Source organism: Anguilla rostrata, chromosome 14 (assembly GCF_018555375.3).
Source record: "Anguilla rostrata isolate EN2019 chromosome 14, ASM1855537v3, whole genome shotgun sequence".
Classification (NCBI taxonomy): Eukaryota; Metazoa; Chordata; class Actinopteri; order Anguilliformes; family Anguillidae; genus Anguilla; species Anguilla rostrata.
The window spans coordinates 22566500-22588726 of NC_057946.1; the positions used below are offsets into that span (position 1 = coordinate 22566500).

The window sequence follows — 22227 nt, forward strand, 5'->3', positions numbered from 1 at the left end:
CTTCGCCCTGCTGTTTACGCGACGCTTACGCGACGCGTGCGGTGGGTGCCCGGCGTCAGGTGTCTCCACTGGTTCCGTTTGTGTCGCGCAAAGGCTTGCGTAAAAGCTATATATTCCCAGTAGCTCTCGCAGTCTGCAGTGGGCTTACATCGTGTATTTCACGTTTGTTCAGGACTTTTGATTATGGGTTAAGTGAATACTTGGTGAGAGACCTTTTTCATTCTGTTAATTTGGTAATATTTCGTTACCTCGTAAATACGTGAGAAAGCAAACGCTTTCAAGAATTACCATAAACTTAAATCGCAACGTAGCCTGCATAACAATCAATCTCAAACTGTATTAATTTATTTGCTTGGTCAACAAGCGTGCCAATTTCACGAAGAATATGTAATGATCATAATAATAATAAATAATCCGTAATTAACCATTGGGAATTCCTGTGTTGTCTTGTCATTCACGTCAAAACATTTATATGATCAGATTTAGTAAAATCAGCTAATCATGAAAAAGACAGTAACAGTTTAATCTTGAAGGGATATGAACACCACAACGCCATGAACACCGGAAGCTTTGAAGTACAAGTGCGATAGGCTACGTCTTTCTGTGGTGTATTTTCAAATTTACCCCACCCCCTCCGCAAAATAAGACAGCGAAACTAAGTTTGCCTTTCCCCAGGTTCCAGTTATTTATTTATTTTTACAAAACGAAAAGGCTTGTATTTTTTTTTAGCTGCTTAAAAAATATCTGGGAGGTAACTAGGGACACACCCCCAGTAATATAAGAATGAAATATAAATCAGAGCATGTATACCTAGCATTTTAGAGCATATTTCTGTGTATAAACAGGCCAACGTGACGCGCGACAAGCCGAAAAAATAGAACAGAAGCGAAAAACTACGCTTCAGGTCGCTTGTGTCGCGCGAGCTTCGCAGCCGGTACGCGACGCGTTCGCATCTGGTGGAGACGACGTCGCCCGCTGCCGTTGTAATAACAGTACTTCAACTACGCTTCAGTTACGCGCGTAATACGCGCGTAGTGCGCTCGCGGCCGATACGCGTGCGGTGGGTGCCCGGCTTAAGTGTTATAGTTGGCGTGGCCCAGGTTCCAACTGACTGACGTCACACAGGCGACACTGGTTGGATCCGGTTGGATATCTGGGAAGTGAGGTCCAAAAACACACCTGCAATTACTGCTTTTCGCCATTGGTACCGCCAAAGAGAACGAAACGGAGATCTTCGAGATTGTAACTTCAAGCAAATATTTGGTTCAGACTGCGTGCTTCTGGGTCTTTATATATTATTATCAATCATCACCAATAACTTTTATTCATAAAGAAATAAATTACACGTTCCCCGCAGATTTTTTTCTGCCCGTTTCTTCTTGTTGTTTCACAGGTAACTTCACAGATAAATGTTGCGGTCCCACAAGGTTATTCATTGTGCTCAGGCCCGCCTTTTTCCAGGGCTCAGGAATCTTTTTTTTTGTGTGTGCGGGGCAGAGGAGGGGCCTGGAACAATGAAGAGCATTTCCTGCCTGCTGGGACCTGCAGCATTTGCTGATCTTTCTCCCTCCTGAGACGCTAAGAACAGTTATTTAGTCGTAAAACTTGATGTGTTTCATGTTATACAAGGGTGCAAAGGTGAGTCTCAGCCTCGGTTACTAAACGGACCCTAGCAAAAACAGAAGCAAAATAGCGGATGACATGTGGTTATGTTCTGAAAACAGAAACTTTCAACAGCAAATAATACTCAACATGTCATTCGGACAATATGCCAGTGTCCACATGAGTATCGCAGCAGTTAAAATGAAGGGCTGAATGCACATGGAACCTAGATGGCAATAATGCTGCATGCAAAAACATGCAGCAACCTTCTTTGGGAACTCCCCCAGCTACATGTTTTTCTGCGTGCTGTTGCGTAATTCAAGGTTGCTGGCAACATTACAGTAATCCTCCCACATGCGAAATTGATTAATGCGCTGCTTGTGTTTTCAGAATTCCACTTGCTTCCAGCCATGTTCTGCATTGGACAGTCTGTGTCGGTGCTGGTGCTGGTGTTGTGCCTAGCACAGCACACATACAGTGGGAAGGTCCTGCTGTGGCCAGGGGAATACAGCCACTGGCTGAACATGAAGAACATTATGACTGCGCTGTTGGAGAAGGGGCACCAGATAACTGTGCTCATTAACTCTGGTACTCCTACCATCAAGGCCAACCAGTCGTCCAACTGCAGCTTTGAGATCATCCCAGTGTCCTTCACGCCACAGGACACGAATGACCTAGTGGACGAGATGCTCCTGTACAGCTTGTACGAGCACGATTCCTACATCCAGGCCTTCCTGAAGATCAAGGCAATCTTTGAGAAGACCATTGAGAAAAACAAGGAATTATGTCTGGCCTTGTTCAAAAACAAAGAGCTGCTGGAGAAGTTGAGGCGGGCCCAATATGACGTTGTGGTGGCTGACCCCATGTTCTTTGGCAGCGAGCTCCTTGCTGAGACCCTGGACCTACCCTTCGTTATTTCTTTCAGGGCCTCCTTCGGTAACACCGTAGAGAGGCTCTGTGGACAACTGCCTGCACCACCCTCTTATGTTCCAGGTACTGGTATGCATTATACTGATGAAATGGACTTCTCCCAGAGACTGAAAAATTCCCTATATTATTTTTCTCAGGATATGCTATTTCATATTCTTGGAACAATGACGTTGGACACATTATTCACTGAGATGACAGGTAAGAAAGAATACTTATAATTTAAACACAAAACTTTGCTTACCTCTCTCCAAGGCAAAAGAAAACCTTAAATTAATGCTGTTATAAATAAGTCATAACGCATTAGTGAAATGTTAAGTTGTATTTGATGGATATTTAAATACAACTATCCAAAATATACATACAGTTCAATACTTTCAGCCCCCATGAATGTAATCTATTATATGTATATGTAATGTACACAGCTCAATTCGTAACCTAAAATGACCTCTCAATCTGTTGAGCAATGGTATGTGTTTTGGCAGAATACTGTAAATTTTTAACAGCACTTTCAGCTGCTCCACATTTGCAGTTACTGGCCCCACACTGTTGCTTTATACACTGACTGCTTTATCTACATAGCAAAACTGAGGACTATGAAGATAAATTAATTTGCTTAACATGCAGCCACTAAACAAAGATTTGACCAAATCACAAGTTATGCTGGTCATCATAAAGTCCAAGTACAAGTCAAGTCCCAGATAATACAGAGCATTTCTCAAGTAAGTCCCAAGATAACAGCATTCAGTCAAGTCAAGTCACAAATCCCTAAGTCCTTGTGTCACCGTGATTTTGTCTTATGTACACTGTAAAGCAATTTTTTAAAGTTCAAGTTGTATTTTCTTCATATCATTTTCTCTAAAGACTTTCTCTAAAGTGTTGTTATTGTGAAGTGGAAATGTATAGGAGCAGTAGGCCACACAAGCTCACAGAACAGGACTGCCAAGAGCTGAAGCGTGTAGCACATAAAAATCATCTGTCCACAGTTGCAACACTAACTACAAAGTTCCAAACTACCTCTGGAAACAATGTCAGCACAAGAACTGTTCATCAAGAGCTTCATGAAAAGGGTTTCCATGGCTGGGCAGCCATACGCAAGCCTAAGATCGCCATGCAGAATGCCAAGTGTCGGCTGGAGAGGAGTAAAACACACCACTCTGGAGCAGTGAAATTGTGTTCTCTGTAGTGATTATTCATGCTTCACTATCTGGAAGTCTGACAGATAAATCTAGGTTTGCTGGAATGCATAGTGCCAACTGTACTGGCCCAAATAGTGCTAACTATAAAGTTTGATGGAGGAATAATGGTCTGGGGCTGTTTTTCATGGTTTGGGCTCAGTCCCTTTGATCCAGTGAACATAAATCATGATGCTACAGCATACAATGACATTCTAGAGAATTGGGTGCTTCCAACCTTGTGGCAACAGTTTGGGGAAGGCCCTTTTCTATTTCGGCATAACAATGCTCTTGTGCAAAAAGCAAGGTCCGTAAATAAATGGTTTGCTGAGGTTGGTGTAGAAGAACTTGACTGGCCTGCACAGAGCCCTAATCCCTACGCCATCGATCACCTTTGGGATAAATTGTAATGTCAACTGTCTGACAGATCGGAAACATTCTTCAGGAGGCAGGCCTGGATGTGTCAATGACTACTGTCTGTAGAAGACTCGACAAACAGAATTACAGAGGCTAAACTGCAAGATGCAAACCAATAATTAGGTGCAGAAACAGGATGGCCAGGTTACAGTTTGTTAAGAAGTACCTAACCGAGCCTGCAGAGTTCTGAGAAACAGCGATAACACATTAGAGCTTATTTCTTGTTCTGTGCATAGCACCGTTCTTTGAATGCAGCAAGCTTTTGGCTAACTTCTACATCATGGGGAAAATATTGAGATTGTTTTGATCTTGTCTCTTGATTCTTTCTATATTTACTATGGAAAATGTTCATTGAGAGTCTGCCTTGATAAGTGCCATTCTGTACTGTATGTTTAGTATTCACAAAGGGGATAGTTTTCCAAAATTCGCCTACTTGCAACTTACTGTCGAGAAGTTTTGAAATTCTGTATTTAGGCAGATTTGTGTGTTTCCAGTCTTTAAACAAAATGTTTTTCATTGTAATAAAGAATAAGTATTGTGTGTGTAGGCATTAATCCATTTGGTTAACCAGTTTCAGATGTTCAGCTTTCTGTTTCCACAGTAATTATGTCTGTTTGTGCTCTATTTAAAAAAAAACTAGGTCTCTTGAGAAACCCAAGTAAGTCCGAGGCATACAATTACTAGACCTCTCCTGAAAAGGTGGATTTGAAAAAATATCCACCGCAGGAGTCTCTGCAGGAAGCATTCTGAACTGTTATCTTGGCTCTCCCACTATGTACCTCCATACAAGGAACACTGCCCACTCATTGCTAAACCTGTTTGGACAGATTTACTTGTTACATGGCAATACAATCCCTCATGGAGGGGGGATGATGTTTTGTACACCTAGGCTAAAGACATTCAAACTCAATGTTTTACTACACACATTTCATGTTTCCATACCCTAATTGACATAACATAGGAAATGTATCTACTTTATTTCCATAAGAGGTCATTTCAAAGAGCTATTTATTGCAGCTTTTATGTACTATATCAGATTTTCAGTGGGTCGAAAGTTTACATACACTTTGTTAGTATTTGGTGGCATTGCCTTTTAATCGCTTAACTTGAATAAAACACTTGGGCTAGCTTTCCACAAGCTTCTCACAATACTTTGCCAGAATTTTTGCCCATTCCTCCTGACAGAACTGGTGTAACTGGTTTGTGGGCCTCCATGCTCAGACATGCTTTTTCAGTTAAGTCCACACATTTTCTATGGGATTCAGGTTAGGGTTTTGTGATGGCCACTCTAATACTTTCATTTTGTTATTTCTAAGCCATTTTGTTACAACTTTGGAAGTATGCTTAGGACCATTGTCCTGCTGGAAGACCCAGTTGTGACCAAGTTTTAACTTTCTAGCTGATGTCTTGAGGTGTATCAGTATTCAGTATTTCTAGAAAATCCTCCTTCCTCATGATGCCATCTATTTTCGGAAGTGCACCAGTCCCTTTTCCAGCAAAACACCTCCAGATCATGATGCTGCCACCCCCATGCTTTACAGTTGGGATAGTGTTCTTCAAATTAAAAGCCTCACCCTTTTTCCTACATACATAGCGCTGACTATTATGGCCAAAAAGTTCAATTTTTGTTTTATCTGACCAGAGAACATTCCTCCAAAAGGCTAGGTCTTCGTCCTGGTGATCACCTGCAAACTTCAATCTGGCTTTTTTATGCCGGAGTATCTTGGAGTAGGGGCTTCTTCCTTGCACGACAGCATTTCAAGCCATGGTGATGTACGATTCTCTTAATGGTGGATGTAGATACTTTCATACCTGATGCCTCCATCTCCTTCACCAGTTCCTTTGTTGTTGTCTCAGGTTTCAGTTGAACCTTTTGGACAAAAGTCAATCAGCCCAGGGAGTTAATTTGTGCCTCCTTCCTGAACGATGCGGTGTCTGTGTGGTCCAAAGATTTTTATATTTGTACACAATTGTTTTAACAGATGCTCGTGGTACCTTCAGTTGTTTGGAAATTGCTTCTAAGGAGGACCTGGACTAGTGGAGGTCCACAATATTTTTTCTGAGGTCTTGGCAGCGTTGCTTGGATTTACCCATGGTATCAAGGGCAAACAGGCAGTGGCTCTAAAGGTAGGCCCTTAAATACAGCCACAGGTGCCGATTAACTCCTAATTATGAAAATTGGCCAATCAGAAGCTTCTAAAAAGTCATTACATCAATTTCTGGAATCTTCCAGACTGTTTAAAGAGACAGTCAACTGGGTGTATGTAAACTTTTGACCCACTGGAATTCTAATAGTGAAATAAAGCTGAAATAAATTTGTTCTAAAGCTCTAATCAATTGTTTTAAAATTACATCTGATGTGAACAAAGTAGATGCCCTAATTGATTTGCCAAAAGAAATGGTAATATGAAATGTGCGGAGTTGTGAAAAATAGCCTAGCTATTTGCACAGCTAACGCCAGCTACCGGACCATGTCAAGAAAGGCAACATTAGTTTAGACAAAGTTGCGCACAGTAGCCATCTCTCATATCAGGTAACGTTGCGTTAGCTAGCTAGCTAGCTAATGTAATGAACACAATCTAATGTCAGCTAACAATCAGAAAAAACGCTAAACGCTACCGACTGGTACCGACCTCGCAAAACTTATCTCGAATGCAATGCTACCTTGTTGCAACGTTGCAATGTAGGTAACTAAAGGTCAGTGCAGATCAATGATTCACAACGAGACGGATGCAACTTGCAAAATTCCAAGACGTCTGATTGTAAACGTTCTAACTGCACTTGGCGATTTGACAAGCTGGGTCTTTTGAAACCCCAGGCGAAGGCTTCAGACGCTCTGCAGATAACCAGTTCACACCGCTGCAATTTTCTCTGCAACATTCTAAAACCGTTTCGTCTCGTTGCGAATCATTGATCTGAACTGGCCTTAACGTTACCGTTATTTACATCATCAGTTCATCAGTATATTATAATGATCGGAATAAAGCCGTCTTTACAGAGAGCATTAACCCGGGGTATAGGTGGAGCAGAGCCAGGTCTGATTTCAGTGTAACGATGTCAAGCCGGAGAAAACTAAATAAAAAATACGACAGTATGGATTCGCGTTGTTATTATTTTATTACGCATTCAGCCTTGATGCCCTTTTTTCGATGAAATCTCCTTTGTTTTTGTTTTATTCTTGTTCTGATTGCTAATTTAACACCCAGTTCAGCTTTATTCTCGAACAGTTTAGCTAGCAAAACCAGAAACACCAGGGATAACATTTTGCAAGGCGGGGTTTCAAAAATATCACACAACAATCATTCACGAGAACGACAGTGTTTATTGTGCACGAGATACATAAGTGCACGAGCCACAGCGAATTCTTCTCTGTAGTGTAAAGATGTTCATACCCGGCAAAAGGTGGAAAAAGAACGTCTGTGGAAATTGATCATCACTAATTCTACCCCAGGTCTGCTACAGCATTTTAACCTGGCTCGGCAGTGTAAAGACAGCTTAAGTTAGCCTAATGGTAGACAATGAATAAGTATGTACATAACGTTACTTTTATAACAACCATTTTTCATTAAATAGTAGCCTAAGTGTTATAGTTGGCGTGGCCCAGGTGCCAACTGACTGACGTCACACAGGCGACACTGGTTGGATCCGGTTGGATATCTGGGAAGTGAGGTCCAAAAACACACCTGCAATTACTGCTTTTCGCCATTGGTACCGCCAAAGAGAACGAAACGGAGATCTTCGAGATTGTAACTTCAAGCAAATATTTGGTTCAGACTGCGTGCTTCTGGGTCTTTATATATTATTATCAATCATCACCAATAACTTTTATTCATAAAGAAATAAATTACACGTTCCCCGCAGATTTTTTTCTGCCCGTTTCTTCTTGTTGTTTCACAGGTAACTTCACAGATAAATGTTGCGGTCCCACAAGGTTATTCATTGTGCTCAGGCCCGCCTTTTTCCAGGGCTCAGGAATCTTTTTTTTGTGTGTGCGGGGCAGAGGAGGGGCCTGGAACAATGAAGAGCATTTCCTGCCTGCTGGGACCTGCAGCATTTGCTTGTCTTTCTCCCTCCTGAGACGCTAAGAACAGTTATTTAGTCGTAAAACTTGATGTGTTTCATGTTATACAAGGGTGCAAAGGTGAGTCTCAGCCTCGGTTACTAAACGGACCCTAGCAAAAACAGCAGCAAAATAGCAGATGACATGTGGTTATGTTCTGAAAACAGCAACTTTCAACAGCAAATAATACTAAACATGTCATTCGGACAATATGCCAGTGTCCACATGAGTATCGCAGCAGTTAAAATGAAGGGCTGAATGCACATGGAACCTAGATGGCAATAATGCTGCATGCAAAAACATGCAGCAACCTTCTTTGGGAACTCCCCCAGCCACGTGTTTCTGCGTGCTGTTGCGTAATTCAAGGTTGCTGGCAACATTACAGTAATCCTCCCACATGCGAAATTGATTAATGCGCTGCTTGTGTTTTCAGAATTCCACTTGCTTCCAGCCATGTTCTGCATTGGACACTCTGTGTCGGTGCTGGTGCTGGTGTTGTGCCTAGCGCAGCACACATACAGTGGGAAGGTCCTGCTGTGGCCAGGGGAATACAGCCACTGGCTGAACATGAAGAACATTATGACTGCGCTGTTGGAGAAGGGGCACCAGATAACTGTGCTCATTAACTCTGGTACTCCTACCATCAAGGCCAACCAGTCGTCCAACTGCAGCTTTGAGATCATCCCAGTGTCCTTCACGCCACAGGACACGAATGACCTAGTGGACGAGATGCTCCTGTACAGCTTGTACGAGCACGATTCCTACATCCAGGCCTTCCTGAAGTTCAAGGCAATCTTTGAGAAGACCATTGAGAAAAACAAGGAAATATGTCTGGCCTTGTTCAAAAACAAAGAGCTGCTGGAGAAGTTGAGGCGGGCCCAATATGACGTTGTGGTGGCTGACCCCATGTTCTTTGGCAGCGAGCTCCTTGCTGAGACCCTGGACCTACCCTTCGTTATTTCTTTCAGGGCCTCCTTCGGTAACACCGTAGAGAGGCTCTGTGGACAATTGCCTGCACCACCCTCTTATGTTCCAGGTATTGGTATACATTATACTGATGAAATGGACTTCTCCCAGAGACTGAAAAATTCCCTATATTATTTTTCTCAGGATATGCTATTTCATATTTTTGGAACAATGATGTTGGACACATTATTCACTGAGATGACAGGTAAGAAAGAATACTTATAATTTAAACACAAAACTTTGCTTACCTCTCTCCAAGGCAAAAGAAAACCTTAAATTAATGCTGTTATAAATAAGTCATAACGCATTAGTGAAATGTTAAGTTGTATTTGATGGATATTTAAATACAACTATCCAAAATATACATACAGTTCAATACTTTCAGCCCCCATGAATGTAATCTAATATATGTATATGTAATGTACACAGCTCAATTCGTAACCTAAAATGACCTCTCAATCTGTTGAGCAATGGTATGTGTTTTGGCAGAATACTGTAAATTTTTAACAGCACTTTCAGCTGCTCCACATTTGCAGTTACTGGCCCCACACTGTTGCTTTATACACTGACTGCTTTATCTACATAGCAAAACTGAGGACTATGAAGATAAATTAATTTGCTTAACATGCAGCCACTAAACAAAGATTTGACCAAATCACAAGTTATGCTGGTCATCATAAAGTCCAAGTACAAGTCAAGTCCCAGATAATACAGAGCATTTCTCAAGTCAGTCCCAAGATAACAGCATTCAGTCAAGTCAAGTCACAAATCCCCAAGTCCTTGTGTTACCGTGATTTTGTCTTATGTACACTGTAAAGCAATTTTTTAAAGTTCAAGTTGTATTTTCTTCATATCATTTTCTCTAAAGACTCAATTTCTCACATGCTGGGACCCTACATCCATCCGATCAATCAGTGCTGAATAGCTCAGGATGAATAGGAAGTTCAGCCCGTATCCAAAGCTGATTGTGGGCTCGGGTGGGTTTTACAGCAGTTGAGTAGTTCCTGCTCTGTTGTGGACATGTTGTCTTGTAAGTCCAGAAGGATACTACAACCACAAACCCACCTGAACCACTGACTGTATTGGATGAGATTGAGACAATCTTTTTTTTGTAAGGTGGAAAAGTCATGAATGAATACAACAGGAGTCCATAGTATTGCCTCCAGAAGGAGGTTATCATTAATTTTGTCCCAGTTTCTTCCTGCAAATGTAACTTTTGTAGTCAATTATGTGCCCACAATTTGCGTCTGTCAGGCTCAGGATTATTATTTGGAAAACAAATCTTTATTATTCTCAGTTGGCCAAGCACCGTTTACCAAATGCAATGGACCTGATCTTCCTGTGATGAGAATGCTATTTCACTGTCTTAATTATAGTGAAATATCTGTTGCATTTGTCCTTTTCACAAGCTAGTTCCCAGCCAGCTAGCTAACAGTTAATGTATGGTTAATATATTACTGCCCATCAGCTGGACCCTTCTGAGTGTGCACAGAACACTGTGCCAGGAAATCTTAAGCTTCTTTGAAATTTCTCTCAGGGAATAACCTTACCACCATATGTTTTCTTGGTCCTACACTAAGCCTAACACCTTCTTCTTTGCCATATTTCTTGCAGCTTTAGTGTCTATTTAACTCACACTGCAGGCCAAAGGTATTAGGCTACCTGTGGTTTTAAAAAACTTCCCTCCAACCCCTCCATTTGCAACATTATTGGATAGATTTCCAGTAATTAATGCCAAAGGAGGTCATTTTGAGGAAGATTTTTTAAAGACATATTCTAGTCTAAGATTATTTTAAAGTAAAACTCATCTTTTTGTGTTTTTGTAGATAGAATTTTTTTTAAGGTTTATACTTTGGTTTGTTATTCAATAAATGTGCATATATTAACTGAATTTTTCTCTACCTAAAGTTTAAAAAAAAAAAAACACAGGTGGCCTTATACTTTTGGCCTGTATGTACATATACACTACATTTCCAAAAGTATGCGGACACCCTTTTTATTTAGTGGTATCAGCTATTTCAGCCACGCCCATTGCTAACAGGTGCATAATATCAAGCATACAGCCTTGCAATCTCCATTGACAAACACTGGCAGTAGAATGTGTCGTACTGAAGAGCTCAATGACTTTCAACGTGGCACTGTCATAGGATGTCACCTTTCCAACAAGTTAGCTTGTAAAATTTCTGCTCTGCTAGAGCTGCCTCAGTCAACTGTAAGTGTTGTTATTGTGAAGTGGAAATGTATAGGAGCAGTAGGCCACACAGGCTCACAGAACAGGACTGCCAAGAGCTGAAGCGTGTAGCACATAAAAATCATCTGTCCACAGTTGCAACACTAACTGCAAAGTTCCAAACTACCTCTGGAAACAATGTCAGCACAAGAACTGTTCATCAAGAGCTTCATGAAAAGGGTTTCCATGGCCTGGCAGCCATACGCAAGCCTAAGATCGCCGTGCAGAATGCCAAGTGTCGGCTGGAGTGGAGTAAAACACACCACTCTGGAGCAGTGAAATTGTGTTCTCTGTAGTGATTATTCATGCTTCACTATCTGGAAGTCTGACAGATAAATCTAGGTTTGCTGGAATGCATAGTGCCAACTGTACTGGCCCAAATAGTGCTAACTATAAAGTTTGATGGAGGAATAATGGTCTGGGGCTGTTTTTCATGGTTTGGGCTCAGTCCCTTTGATCCAGTGAACATAAATCATGATGCTACAGCATACAATGACATTCTAGAGAATTGGGCGCTTCCAACCTTGTGGCAACAGTTTGGGGAAGGCCCTTTTCTATTTCGGCATAACAATGCCCTTGTGCAAAAAGCAAGGTCCGTAAATAAATGGTTTGCTGAGGTTGGTGTAGAAGAACTTGACTGGCCTGCACAGAGCCCTAATCCCTACGCCATCGATCACCTTTGGGATAAATTGGAATGTCAACTGTCTGACAGATCGGAAACATTCTTCAGGAGGCAGGCCTGGATGTGTCAATGACTACTGTCTGTAGAAGACTCGACAAACAGAATTACAGAGGCTAAACTGCAAGATGCAAACCAATAATTAGGTGCAGAAACAGGATGGCCAGGTTACAGTTTGTTAAGAAGTACCTAACCGAGCCTGCAGAGTTCTGAGAAATGGCCTTGTGGACAGATGGGACCAAGATTGACTTGTATCAGAGTGATGGCAAGAGTGGAAACCAGAAGGAACTGCCAAAGATCTAAAGAACCCCTCTCATATGTGAAACATGTTTGTGGAGGTGTTAAGGTTTGGGCATGTATGGCTCTCACAGGTAGTGGCTCAATTGTTTTGTGTAACTGTTGACTGTTGATAGCAGCAACAGAATGAATTCTGAAGTATATAGAAGCATCTTGTCTGCTCATGTTCGACCAAATGCCATTAAGTTCATTGGACAGTGCTTCATCCTTCAGCAAGGCTGTGATCCCAAACATAGTGCTAATACATATATATAGTTTTTCAAAGCAAAAAAAGAAACATTCTTGGCTGGCCAAGTCATTCACCCAATATGAATCGAACTGAACATGCGCTTCATATGCTAATGAGAGAACGTAAGACAAGTACCCTCGAAACAAGCATGAGCTGATGATGGCTGCAATACAGGCCTGGCAGAACATCACATCGCAATCGTAATGTGTCCTGATATTTTGTGATTGGAGTTTATCCATGGTGTGCTTTGGACAGAGTCAAATGTAGTTCTGCAGTAGCACAATTTCATGTCATCTCAGTTGTTGCAATTGTGAAATGGCCACAATGCTATTTTAAAAAAGTAATAACATGATGCAATATTTTAAAGCAACGTTGACACTGCACCCCAGAATACTGGCATGCTTTGGGTGAGACTTTACAGAGATAGATACAGCTGAAACACCTGGGTAGAAAGTATTTTTCAATGAAACCGTGCACAACAAGGTCTGTGGATGTTCAAGAGTAACTGTGTCATTACATTTGGAAAGAGACGTTTCTGTTGAGTTTTTCTCATGTAAATCTTTGGTGTTTTGACTGCCACAAACAATGGGTCCATTGAGGTCATTGTATTGTGGTGAGCTGCAGCAGATATATAGAAAACTTGCCAAATCTCAGCAAAACTATCTGTATGGGTAGATGGTCACCCCAGACAAGTGGAAATAAGCCATTATTTGATTAGGGTGAACTGCCCCTTTAAATCTCCAGTGTTTGAAGAGTTCAAGGTTTCTGGCAGCACTCCAGTAAAAGTAATCCTCCCACAGGTTAAATGCAGTGGTGTGGATGACTTGTGTTTTCAGAATTAAATTTGCTTCCAGTCATGCTTTGCATTGGAAAGTCTGTGCCGGTGCTGGTGCTGGTGTTGTGCCTAGCGCAGCACACATACAGTGGGAAGGTCCTGCTGTGGCCAGGGGAATACAGCCACTGGCTGAACATGAAGAACATTATGACTGCGCTGTTGGAGAAGGGGCACCAGGTTACCGTGCTCATTCACTCTGCTACTCCAACCGTCACAGGCAACCAGTCGTCCAACTGCAGATTCGAGATCATCCCAGTGCCCTTCACGGCACAAGACTTGAATGCCATAATGGAAGATTTTCTCCGGTACTTCATGTATGATTTTGCAAATGATTCCTACATCCAGGCCTTCCTGAAGATCAAGAAATTCATTGAGAAGTCCGCAGAGAAAAACAAAGCATTCTGTCGCATCTTGTTCGAAAACAAAGAGCTGCTGGAGAAGTTGAGGCGGGCCCAATATGACGTTCTAGTGACTGACCCCATGTTCCTTTGCGGCGAGCTCCTTGCTGAGACCCTGGACCTACCCTTGATTATTTCCTTGAGGTTCTCCTTCGGTAACACCATAGAGAGGCACTGTGGACAACTGCCTGCACCACCCTCTTATGTTCCAAGTAGTGGTATGCTGTATACTGATGAAATGGACTTCTCCCAGAGACTGAAAAATTCTCTATTTTATTTTTATCAGGATATACTATTTCATATTTTTGGAACAATGTGGGACACATTTTTCACTGAGATGACAGGTAAGAAATAATGGTTATAACAAAAAACTTTTTTTACCTCTCTCCACGGAAAAAGAAAACCATTTAGGAAAACCAACTGGAAGGCTTAGATTAATGCTGTTATAAATAACTCATGACACCTTAGTGAATAGTTAAGCTGTATCTGATGGATACTTCAATATAACTTATCCAAAATGGCCTCTCTATCTGTTGAGCAATGGTATATGTCTTTGCAGAATAACTTCCATTTTTTTAACAGTGCTGCTCAACTGCTCCACATTTGCAGTTACAGTCCCCACACAGTTTATTGTTTTATACACTTGATTAGATGCATGCTTTTCATTCATAAATAAATCTTAAGACATCAGTCAAATAAATAAAAACTGTTCAATAAATCTAAGAGGTTTAAATGTTTTGGATAAGGCACCACACTGTGGTGCATGGATGAGCTCCACAGCCTTGGATCGAATATGAACCGTGCCGGTGCCAACTGTGGCAAGTAACTCTATAGGGCAATGGGCAATTGCGTCATCCAGGGTTCAGGGGGGTTCAGTTGGTTAAGGATCAACGTTTAATTTGTTCTCTAATGACCCCTACTGGCCAACAGAGCACCCATGGACTACGTGCCAAAGCCACTGATGAAAGGTCTTCCTCTAACTCAGTGGTAACCAAGCCTGTTCCTGGAGATCTACTGTACTGTAGGTTTTCACTCTAACCCCAACAAAGCACACCTCATTCAACAGCTAGACATCTTGTTGAGCTGCTAATTAGTAGAATCAGGTGTACCAAATTAGGTTTGAAATGAAAAAAGTGCAGGACGGTAGATCTGCAGGAACAGGGTTGGTTAGCAATGCTTTAGCTCCACTCAATGTGAGCTTGGCTGTGGGCTGAAGCTTGATAAGAAGCAGGCTGGCAACACTGTGTTCTGGAGGAGAACCGCGGATGTCTGTACTGTCCCAAATCGACCGTGAGGATCATGCCTGAATGTGGCTGCAGTTGCAAATAGTTCATTGGAAATTCTAAATTTGGGTGGGAATTGGACATGTTCAGCCACACGTTGGGCACCAATATCTAAAGAAGTGGTTTAAATGGTCATGCTAAATAAGACAGCTAGTCTGTTTTTATATCAGACTGCTGATATAACAGTGCTACAGCACTGTTTATACCCTCTTTCCCATTGGTGTCCTCTCCTCCTTCCCTATTGTAACTTGAAACCAGTGAGTAATCACACAGGGTTTGAACTGGCATAAACTCACATGAGACACAAGTGATTTCCTGAATACACAGCACTCCACCCCATTTGACTGTTCCAGCAGCCTTGCCATGGCCAGCACAAAGCCACTGCTCCCTCTTCCTTTTCTCTTGCTGTTTGGGTCTATGAACACCCAGGCAGGCAACGTGCTGGTTTTTCCAGGGGAGTATAGCCACTGGCTGAACATGCGTGCCATCCTGGAGGAGCTGGTTAATCGGAACCACACCGTCACGGTGCTGGTGAGCTCTGCCTCTCCGTCTGTGGAGTACACAAAGGCAGATCCTTATCACTTTAAGATCTTCGACGTGCCATTCAGCGCCAAAGAGGTCCACAGCATCTCGGAGGAACTAATCCATTTCTGGATGTATGAAGCAGTCGACGCCTCCGTCTTGCGCACAGCCTTGAAGGTCATGGATCTGATGGAGAAAATGACTGCCTTGCAAGTGCAGATGTGCTGTGACATGTTCCGGAATGAGGAGCTCCTGAACAAGCTGGACCAGTCCAAGTACGAGCTGGTGCTCACTGATCCCATGATGCCGTGCGGTTACCTGCTGTCGGACAAGCTCGGTATCCCCCTAGTGATATCCCTGAGGATCTCGTTTGGATATGTTTTTGAGAGACTCTGTGGCCAGATGCCAGCACCCCCCTCATATGTTCCTGCACCTCCTGTACAGTACACAGACAACATGACCTTTGTGGAGCGACTGAAGAATTTCCTGCTGTACACCCTTCATACAACAGTGTTTAATTTACAATGTATTTTCAAAATTGATAAACATTACAGTGAAATTACAGGTAAAAATCAACGAATGCAATACATTTTTATCCATAACAACTAACACATCCTTGCAGGGACATGTACCTTGGAGTATTTTTGTTAACTGCACATTGTTCCAGATCAAATGTTTATATCTGTATGTATAAGTGTTGTATGTCAGTATGAGTGACCTGGTAATTGGCAAGTTCTCTTTAACTGCAAAAATCATCTTGGTAGAATATTGATAATCCCTTAAAAGAGAAAAGTAGTCTTAGTGAACTAATCCTAGTGAGTAAAATGTTTCTTGAAGTGTAATTATTAGTTAAATTATTCACCTTTAATTTTCACCTCTTTGAAGAGTTTTTTTTTTTTTTACAACAGTGAACTATGGGACAGATTCATAAATCATCTGCTTGAGTATTTATCTGCTAAACAGCATAAATGAGTGTGCAGCTCTGAACTTTGCCTTTGCTAAAGTAGGTGTAAGGTTAGCCCTGACTTACATGTTTTCAGTTGCCTTTGATCCATTTTAAAGCAACAGGTGTAACTCAGGTTTCTCTTAACAGGCAAGCCCACGTCGTTCTGTGAGGTCATAGGGAAGGCTGACATTTGGTTGATCCGTACCTACTGGGACTTCGAATATCCCCGACCTTTTCTTCCAAACTTCAAATTTGTTGGTGGCCTTCACTGTAAGCCTGCTAAGCCTCTGCCTGAAGTAAGGGCGCAACTGTGAAATCCAATTTCAACTAAATTTGTTTGTGTAAACATAAAAAATGTTATGTGTGAGACTGAATGACGTTACCCAGTAAAACAATACTGCATTTATTGCTATCATAAAGTAGGTACTTTGTACTTTTCTTTAATTACCTGCACCAGTCAAAGAAGCCAACTGCCATTCAGTTTTTTTCACGTTGTTTGTGTTATACTTGTGTGAAATTAGAGATTTCAACATGAAAACACACCAGTGAGCCACCCACTGTATGGTATGTCTCTTTCCACTGGTGGATGTTCATGCTGGACATGGACTCATCATGTGAGAAACAATTGAAAGCACAAGATAATACCAAGATAAAGACAATGAATAAGTACGATAATTCATAAAACACACAGTATATCCTACTTGATGAAACCCCCATTCCCCCCATAATAATGTGATTATGGAGTGGTCTTTTATGTCTTACCTCAGGACATGGAGGAATTTGTGCAGACCTCCGGAGAAGATGGGGTTGTGGTGTTTTCTTTGGGTTCAATGGTAAAGAATCTCACCAAAGAAAGAAGAAACACAATTGCTTCTGCTCTGGGACAGGTGCCACAAAAGGTAAAATATCTCATACTATTTACAATGATACCTATGTAGCATTATTGGTATTTAATTTTGAATAATCTCACGAGAGGGGTTTTCATCGCCTCTTGAGTATAAGTTCACTCTGCTTTCAGAAAAATATGATTGTATGTCATGGATTAAACCCATTTAATGTGATAACATATTTTAGGTCTTATTGCATGTTTGTCACAGACTTGCCAACCTCAGGAAAATATTTTGAGTACCACAACAGTCAGTGTTGCGCTTAGTTCACATGCTTTCGCATGTACCACTTCGCTTTGCACGCACACATGAACACACAAGCCTTTTTTCATAATTCTAGTTTTGACTGTTGAAGTGATCAGGCAAAAATGGTATAATTTGACCTGATTCTAAAATATCACTTGCACTGCATTATATTATGATATACTTGCAAGTCAAATGTTTGAGTACACCTGCTTAAAACAATTTTTTTTCATGATTAATATTTCATTATATGATACGTGTGCTTATACAAACATAACCATAAGTGAATTGCATTCAATTATTTGAATTATTATACAAATGGAAATAATTAATTTCGTATATTGTAACATATGTTTTCATTTTAAAGTATTTACAGAAACTTGCGTTGTGTAATGTAAAAGAAAAAAAACTTATGTTGCGATGTAAAACAGTCAATTATGAATAAAACCAAGTTTCTGTTCATGATTTCCATTTTTATTTAATAATTAAATAATTGAATCAGCTTATATAGGCACACATAATATAGGCCTAATGAAAAAAAAAGTATTCAATTGAAAAATTATCTAGGAATGTAGGCCTTTGTAACTAGAGGTTTAGCTAAATTATTACCTGAAGCTCCTTGGTGGCTAATGTTAAAATCATAATTGCACAATGTGCAAAATGCATGGTGCGAAGTTTTGAGGGCCGAAGGCACGGCCATTGCTCCTGATATTTTGCGAGGAACTTCTGGGGGCATGGCCTCGCTTCTTTTTAGTACGTCTGCTGCTCTCGCTCTCTCCTTGTTAGTATCCTCATCATCTGACGTCATGATTATTTTCTAACTGCAACGCTGGTCGGGTAACTGGCTGCAATAATAGGAATTATTTGCAACGTTACCAGTGCGCGATTCAATGTTTGAACAGGGAGTCTCCGTAGCGTTTGAGTTACTGCAGATAAATTACTCCAGTTATTCACACGTCTCGTAACGAGGCTAAATCGTATGTGAGCTACTACTATGGCTAACTATATACACACATTTCTCTCATTAGGATATACCCCTTGAAAATATATATATATGTATTGTAATTGTATATTGTATATATATATATATATATATTTTATTTTATTTTTTTTTTTTTTGCGTAGTTTCAGCTGGCATTTCGTACCTACGTATTTTGACCAAGCATTGCGTGGTTGGTACACAAAATGCGTGCAGGTTGGCAGGTCTGCTGTCATGATAATTGCTGGTAGAGATTGTGGATAGATGTTTCAAATCAACAGTATGATCATTTGTATACTTTTCATTTGTGTGATTTCAAAAATGTCCAGATCCTAAAGAATTTTGTAACTGAAAAGCAAAGCAGTTTTTTTATAATCCAACAACATTGATAGTGTTCTGTGTTCTGTCCACAGGTTCTCTGGAGATACAGTGGGGAGAAGCCAGACACTTTGGCTCCCAACACTAGAGTTTATGACTGGATTCCTCAGAATGATCTGTTAGGTATGGTATTTTACTGTATACAGTTCAGCCCTATGCCTTCTGTGCCTGGGTTTTTATAATATTCTGAAAGAAGCAAAACTAGACATTTAGCCATCTGTGCGATCATTAACAGTCATCCCATTGCAGTACATAAACCATTTCAAGAAATCCTAAGATTCTCAGAAATCCTGAGATGCAATTTTATGTCAGTTTACAGGAAGGAGTTAATCACTATTGACATTTTTTATGTTAACTAGTGATAGAATGTTTAAAAAAAGGCAATTTCATATGGATGAACTATAAAATGTGTAAATGTGTTATTCAGTTCAATATTGCAAATCAAATACATGCAGGGTACAAACTTTTTTAATTAATCAGGAAGCAGAACTCCTTTTCTTTGAGCTCCATTTATTAACCATTTTGTTAATAAATGATCGCTAATTAATTCTCATATTATAAAACTTGCAGGTTGTGCAAAACAACATATTTCCATCTTTTTTATGTTAGTTCAAGGAAAAGTATTATATACCATTGTTTACCCTACTGTTAGAATTGTCCACTCTAATCCATGTGTTCAACTACAGTAGTAACAGAGATGCACTGTGCATTTCAAATTAATTACAGGCAACAGACCTCTGTTACCAGGAAATCAGGGCCCTAGCGATGAGATGTATGCGTTGAAGAATTGCACATTCAATAAACAATGTCTATGCAGCAGCTTAAATCTCTTCACACTCTGTCATAGCAGCAAAATAACCAGATTTTTGCTGTTCCAATAAGGCCATCCAAAGACAAAAGTCTTCATTACCCATGGAGGGACCAATGGTATATATGAAGGCATCTACCATGGTGTCCCTATGGTGGGCATCCCCTTGTTTGGTGACCAGTCGGGCAACATGCTCCACATGAAGACAAAGGGGGCTGCAGTCATCCTGGACTTCAACCACTTTCAGGCACAAGACCTTGTGGATGCTGTCAACACTGTAGTAAAAGACCCATCGTAAGTCATATTATCAACATCATTTTCCAGCTCAGAACCGACAGAAGAAACTTTTCAGTCAAGCTGTATTCCTGTGCTGTAATTTCAGAGTTTTCTGAGTCACCATTGTTTAAAAACCGTTGCCTGCTCCCATTTGTATTTCTGTAAACAAACCAGGTACAAAGAAAGTGCAATGAGGCTTTCGAGGATCCACCACGACCAGCCGATGAAACCGCTGGACCGCGCTGTGTTCTGGATCGAGTTTGTGATGCGGAACAAAGGAGCGAAACACCTGAGAGTGCAGTCCCATAACCTGTCCTGGTATCAGTACCACTGTCTGGATGTCCTCGCCGCACTGCTCGCCACGGTGGTGCTGGTCACCTTAATCATCTTCAAATCGTGCTGCTTCTGCGTCCGCAAGTGTTGCCTGAGATCAAAAGCCAAAAGTAAAAAGGAGTGATTGTTGTGGTGTGTTCACTGTCGCCTTTCCACTGGCAGCTTACGTACATTGGCCTGACCTGCAGAGCACCATACCGGCTCAGGAACTGTGCTTGCAACTCAAAGGCTGTTGTTTTGATTCCCAGCTGGGTTGCTACTGTTGTACCATTGAGAAAGCATTTAAAATGGTCTCAGTGAACATCCAGCTGTATAGGGGCATTACGTGTAACATTTCACTTATTGTAAAGCGTCTTTGAGTTCATGAAAAGCACTATATAAAATAAATTTATTATTATTATTATTATTATGTAAAAAAAATAAAAAATAAAAAAACACACAAAAAACAAATGTGTAGATAAGAATGCCTCCTCAATAATTTCTACTATGAAATTTTAAGTGGAGTTGATCTCTGGAACCAAAGGGTTTGCAGATTTATTCAGGGTACATTTAAAAATATTTTGTAGCCGTCACTATCTATATTAATAAATGGCTAAGCAGAAGGTCACCCTGTGCTGTCTTCTGGTCCACTGTGAAAGGATGCAAATATAGTTTACAAAATCCATAACAAACGACTTAATTACATTTATTATTCTGTGTGATTGTCATTTCATTGTTAGAATGGCCAACACTGTTTTCAATCCTCAAATAAATTAGAATTAAATTAACTTGGTGCCATATATGCTTAAATAAGCTGTGCCATGTTTAACTTTGTGTTTCCAACAAATCAGAAAAAATGAGTAGCATGGGACAAGCCACTCAAATATCTTAAATTTTTTTTGTTTTATAGAAATAATTCCATGAAAATGAATGAAGTAATTTTGATTTCAGCTGCCTTAGATGATCAATATCAATATCTTACATTTATAATAAATAAAATGAGTTAAAGAATATGGTTGATTAATGTTAGTTCATAATTTTGTGTATGGAGAATGATGTTATGCCAAGTTCAGTTGTAGGGCATTCTTGAAAACGTGTTTACCTTATGGGTTTGTTGATCTGGGTTTCCTGGCGATATTATGTAGTATTAAAGTGATTATTAGTACTGTGTTCATGGAATTAATGTTAGCCAATCTATGGGTCAATGACACAACATGTACGTTTTGTATCGGAAATCAATATTTTATTAAATGAACAATGAAACCTGACACGTATCATTCCGCATTCATTTTAAGGGTTTGTGAGTTTGTCTTGTACGTACACCTGTTAAAATACAATTTGAAAACTTCAGTAGAGGGACTGCCAGATGTTATGCTTATTCATTATCCATCCATGCTCTAACACTTAGTCCAGATCAGGGTCGCGGTGGTAAAGGGGCAAGCAGAGCAGCCCAGACGTCCCTCTCCCCAGCGACTTCCGCCAACTCATCCCGGTGGATCCCCAGGTGATCCCAGGCCAGCCTTTGGATATAATCCCTCCAGCGTGTCCTAGGTCTGTCCCTGGGGCTCCTCCCTAGTGGTCAACCCTGGAACACCTCCAGAGGAAGGCGCCCAGGAGGTGTCCTGATCAGATGCACCTCAACCGACTCCTTTCAATGCGGTGGAGCAGCTTTTACACTGAGGTCCTCCCGGGTAGCGGAGCTCCTCACCCTATAAAGGAGAAAGTGCTTATTATTTAAAAAGGTGAAATAGGTGGCATGAGCCTGGAGTCTCCAGGGT

At 40.9% G+C, this 22227-nt stretch overlaps 1 protein-coding gene across 7 annotated transcripts; it reads left to right on the plus strand.

Moving 5' to 3' along the window:
- The first annotated feature begins 1488 nt into the window (after positions 1 to 1488).
- LOC135238997 (UDP-glucuronosyltransferase 2A1-like) lies at positions 1489 to 21717 on the plus strand. 7 transcript variants are annotated; one of them, XM_064307267.1, is made up of 8 exons: positions 1489 to 1638; positions 1993 to 2730; positions 8615 to 9352; positions 16714 to 16862; positions 17334 to 17465; positions 19089 to 19176; positions 19936 to 20155; positions 20312 to 21717. In XM_064307267.1, exons 2-8 carry the CDS (start codon positions 2013 to 2015, stop codon positions 20592 to 20594), a joined length of 2328 nt encoding a protein of 775 aa, XP_064163337.1. In that variant the 5' UTR covers positions 1489 to 1638; positions 1993 to 2012; the 3' UTR covers positions 20595 to 21717. The 7 variants fall into 7 exon arrangements, with proteins under 7 accessions (XP_064163337.1, XP_064163338.1, XP_064163341.1 ...); XM_064307268.1 differs by having other exon boundaries at positions 8615 to 9217; XM_064307271.1 differs by lacking the exon at positions 8615 to 9352 and having other exon boundaries at positions 1491 to 1638.
- Positions 21718 to 22227: the final 510 nt, after the last annotated feature.

What these genes read in the sequence shown, in the direction of transcription:
- LOC135238997 (XM_064307267.1), top strand. Translation starts at nt 2,013, where the DNA reads ATGTTCTGCATTGGACAGTCTGTGTCGGTGCTGGTGCTGGTGTTGTGC. An exon ending in ATTATTCACTGAGATGACAG is followed by an intron (nt 9,353 to 16,713) that starts GTAAGAAAGAAT and finishes TTCTCTTAACAG; the next exon opens with GCAAGCCCACGTCGTTCTGT. An exon ending in CTGCTAAGCCTCTGCCTGAA is followed by an intron (nt 16,863 to 17,333) that starts GTAAGGGCGCAA and finishes GTCTTACCTCAG; the next exon opens with GACATGGAGGAATTTGTGCA.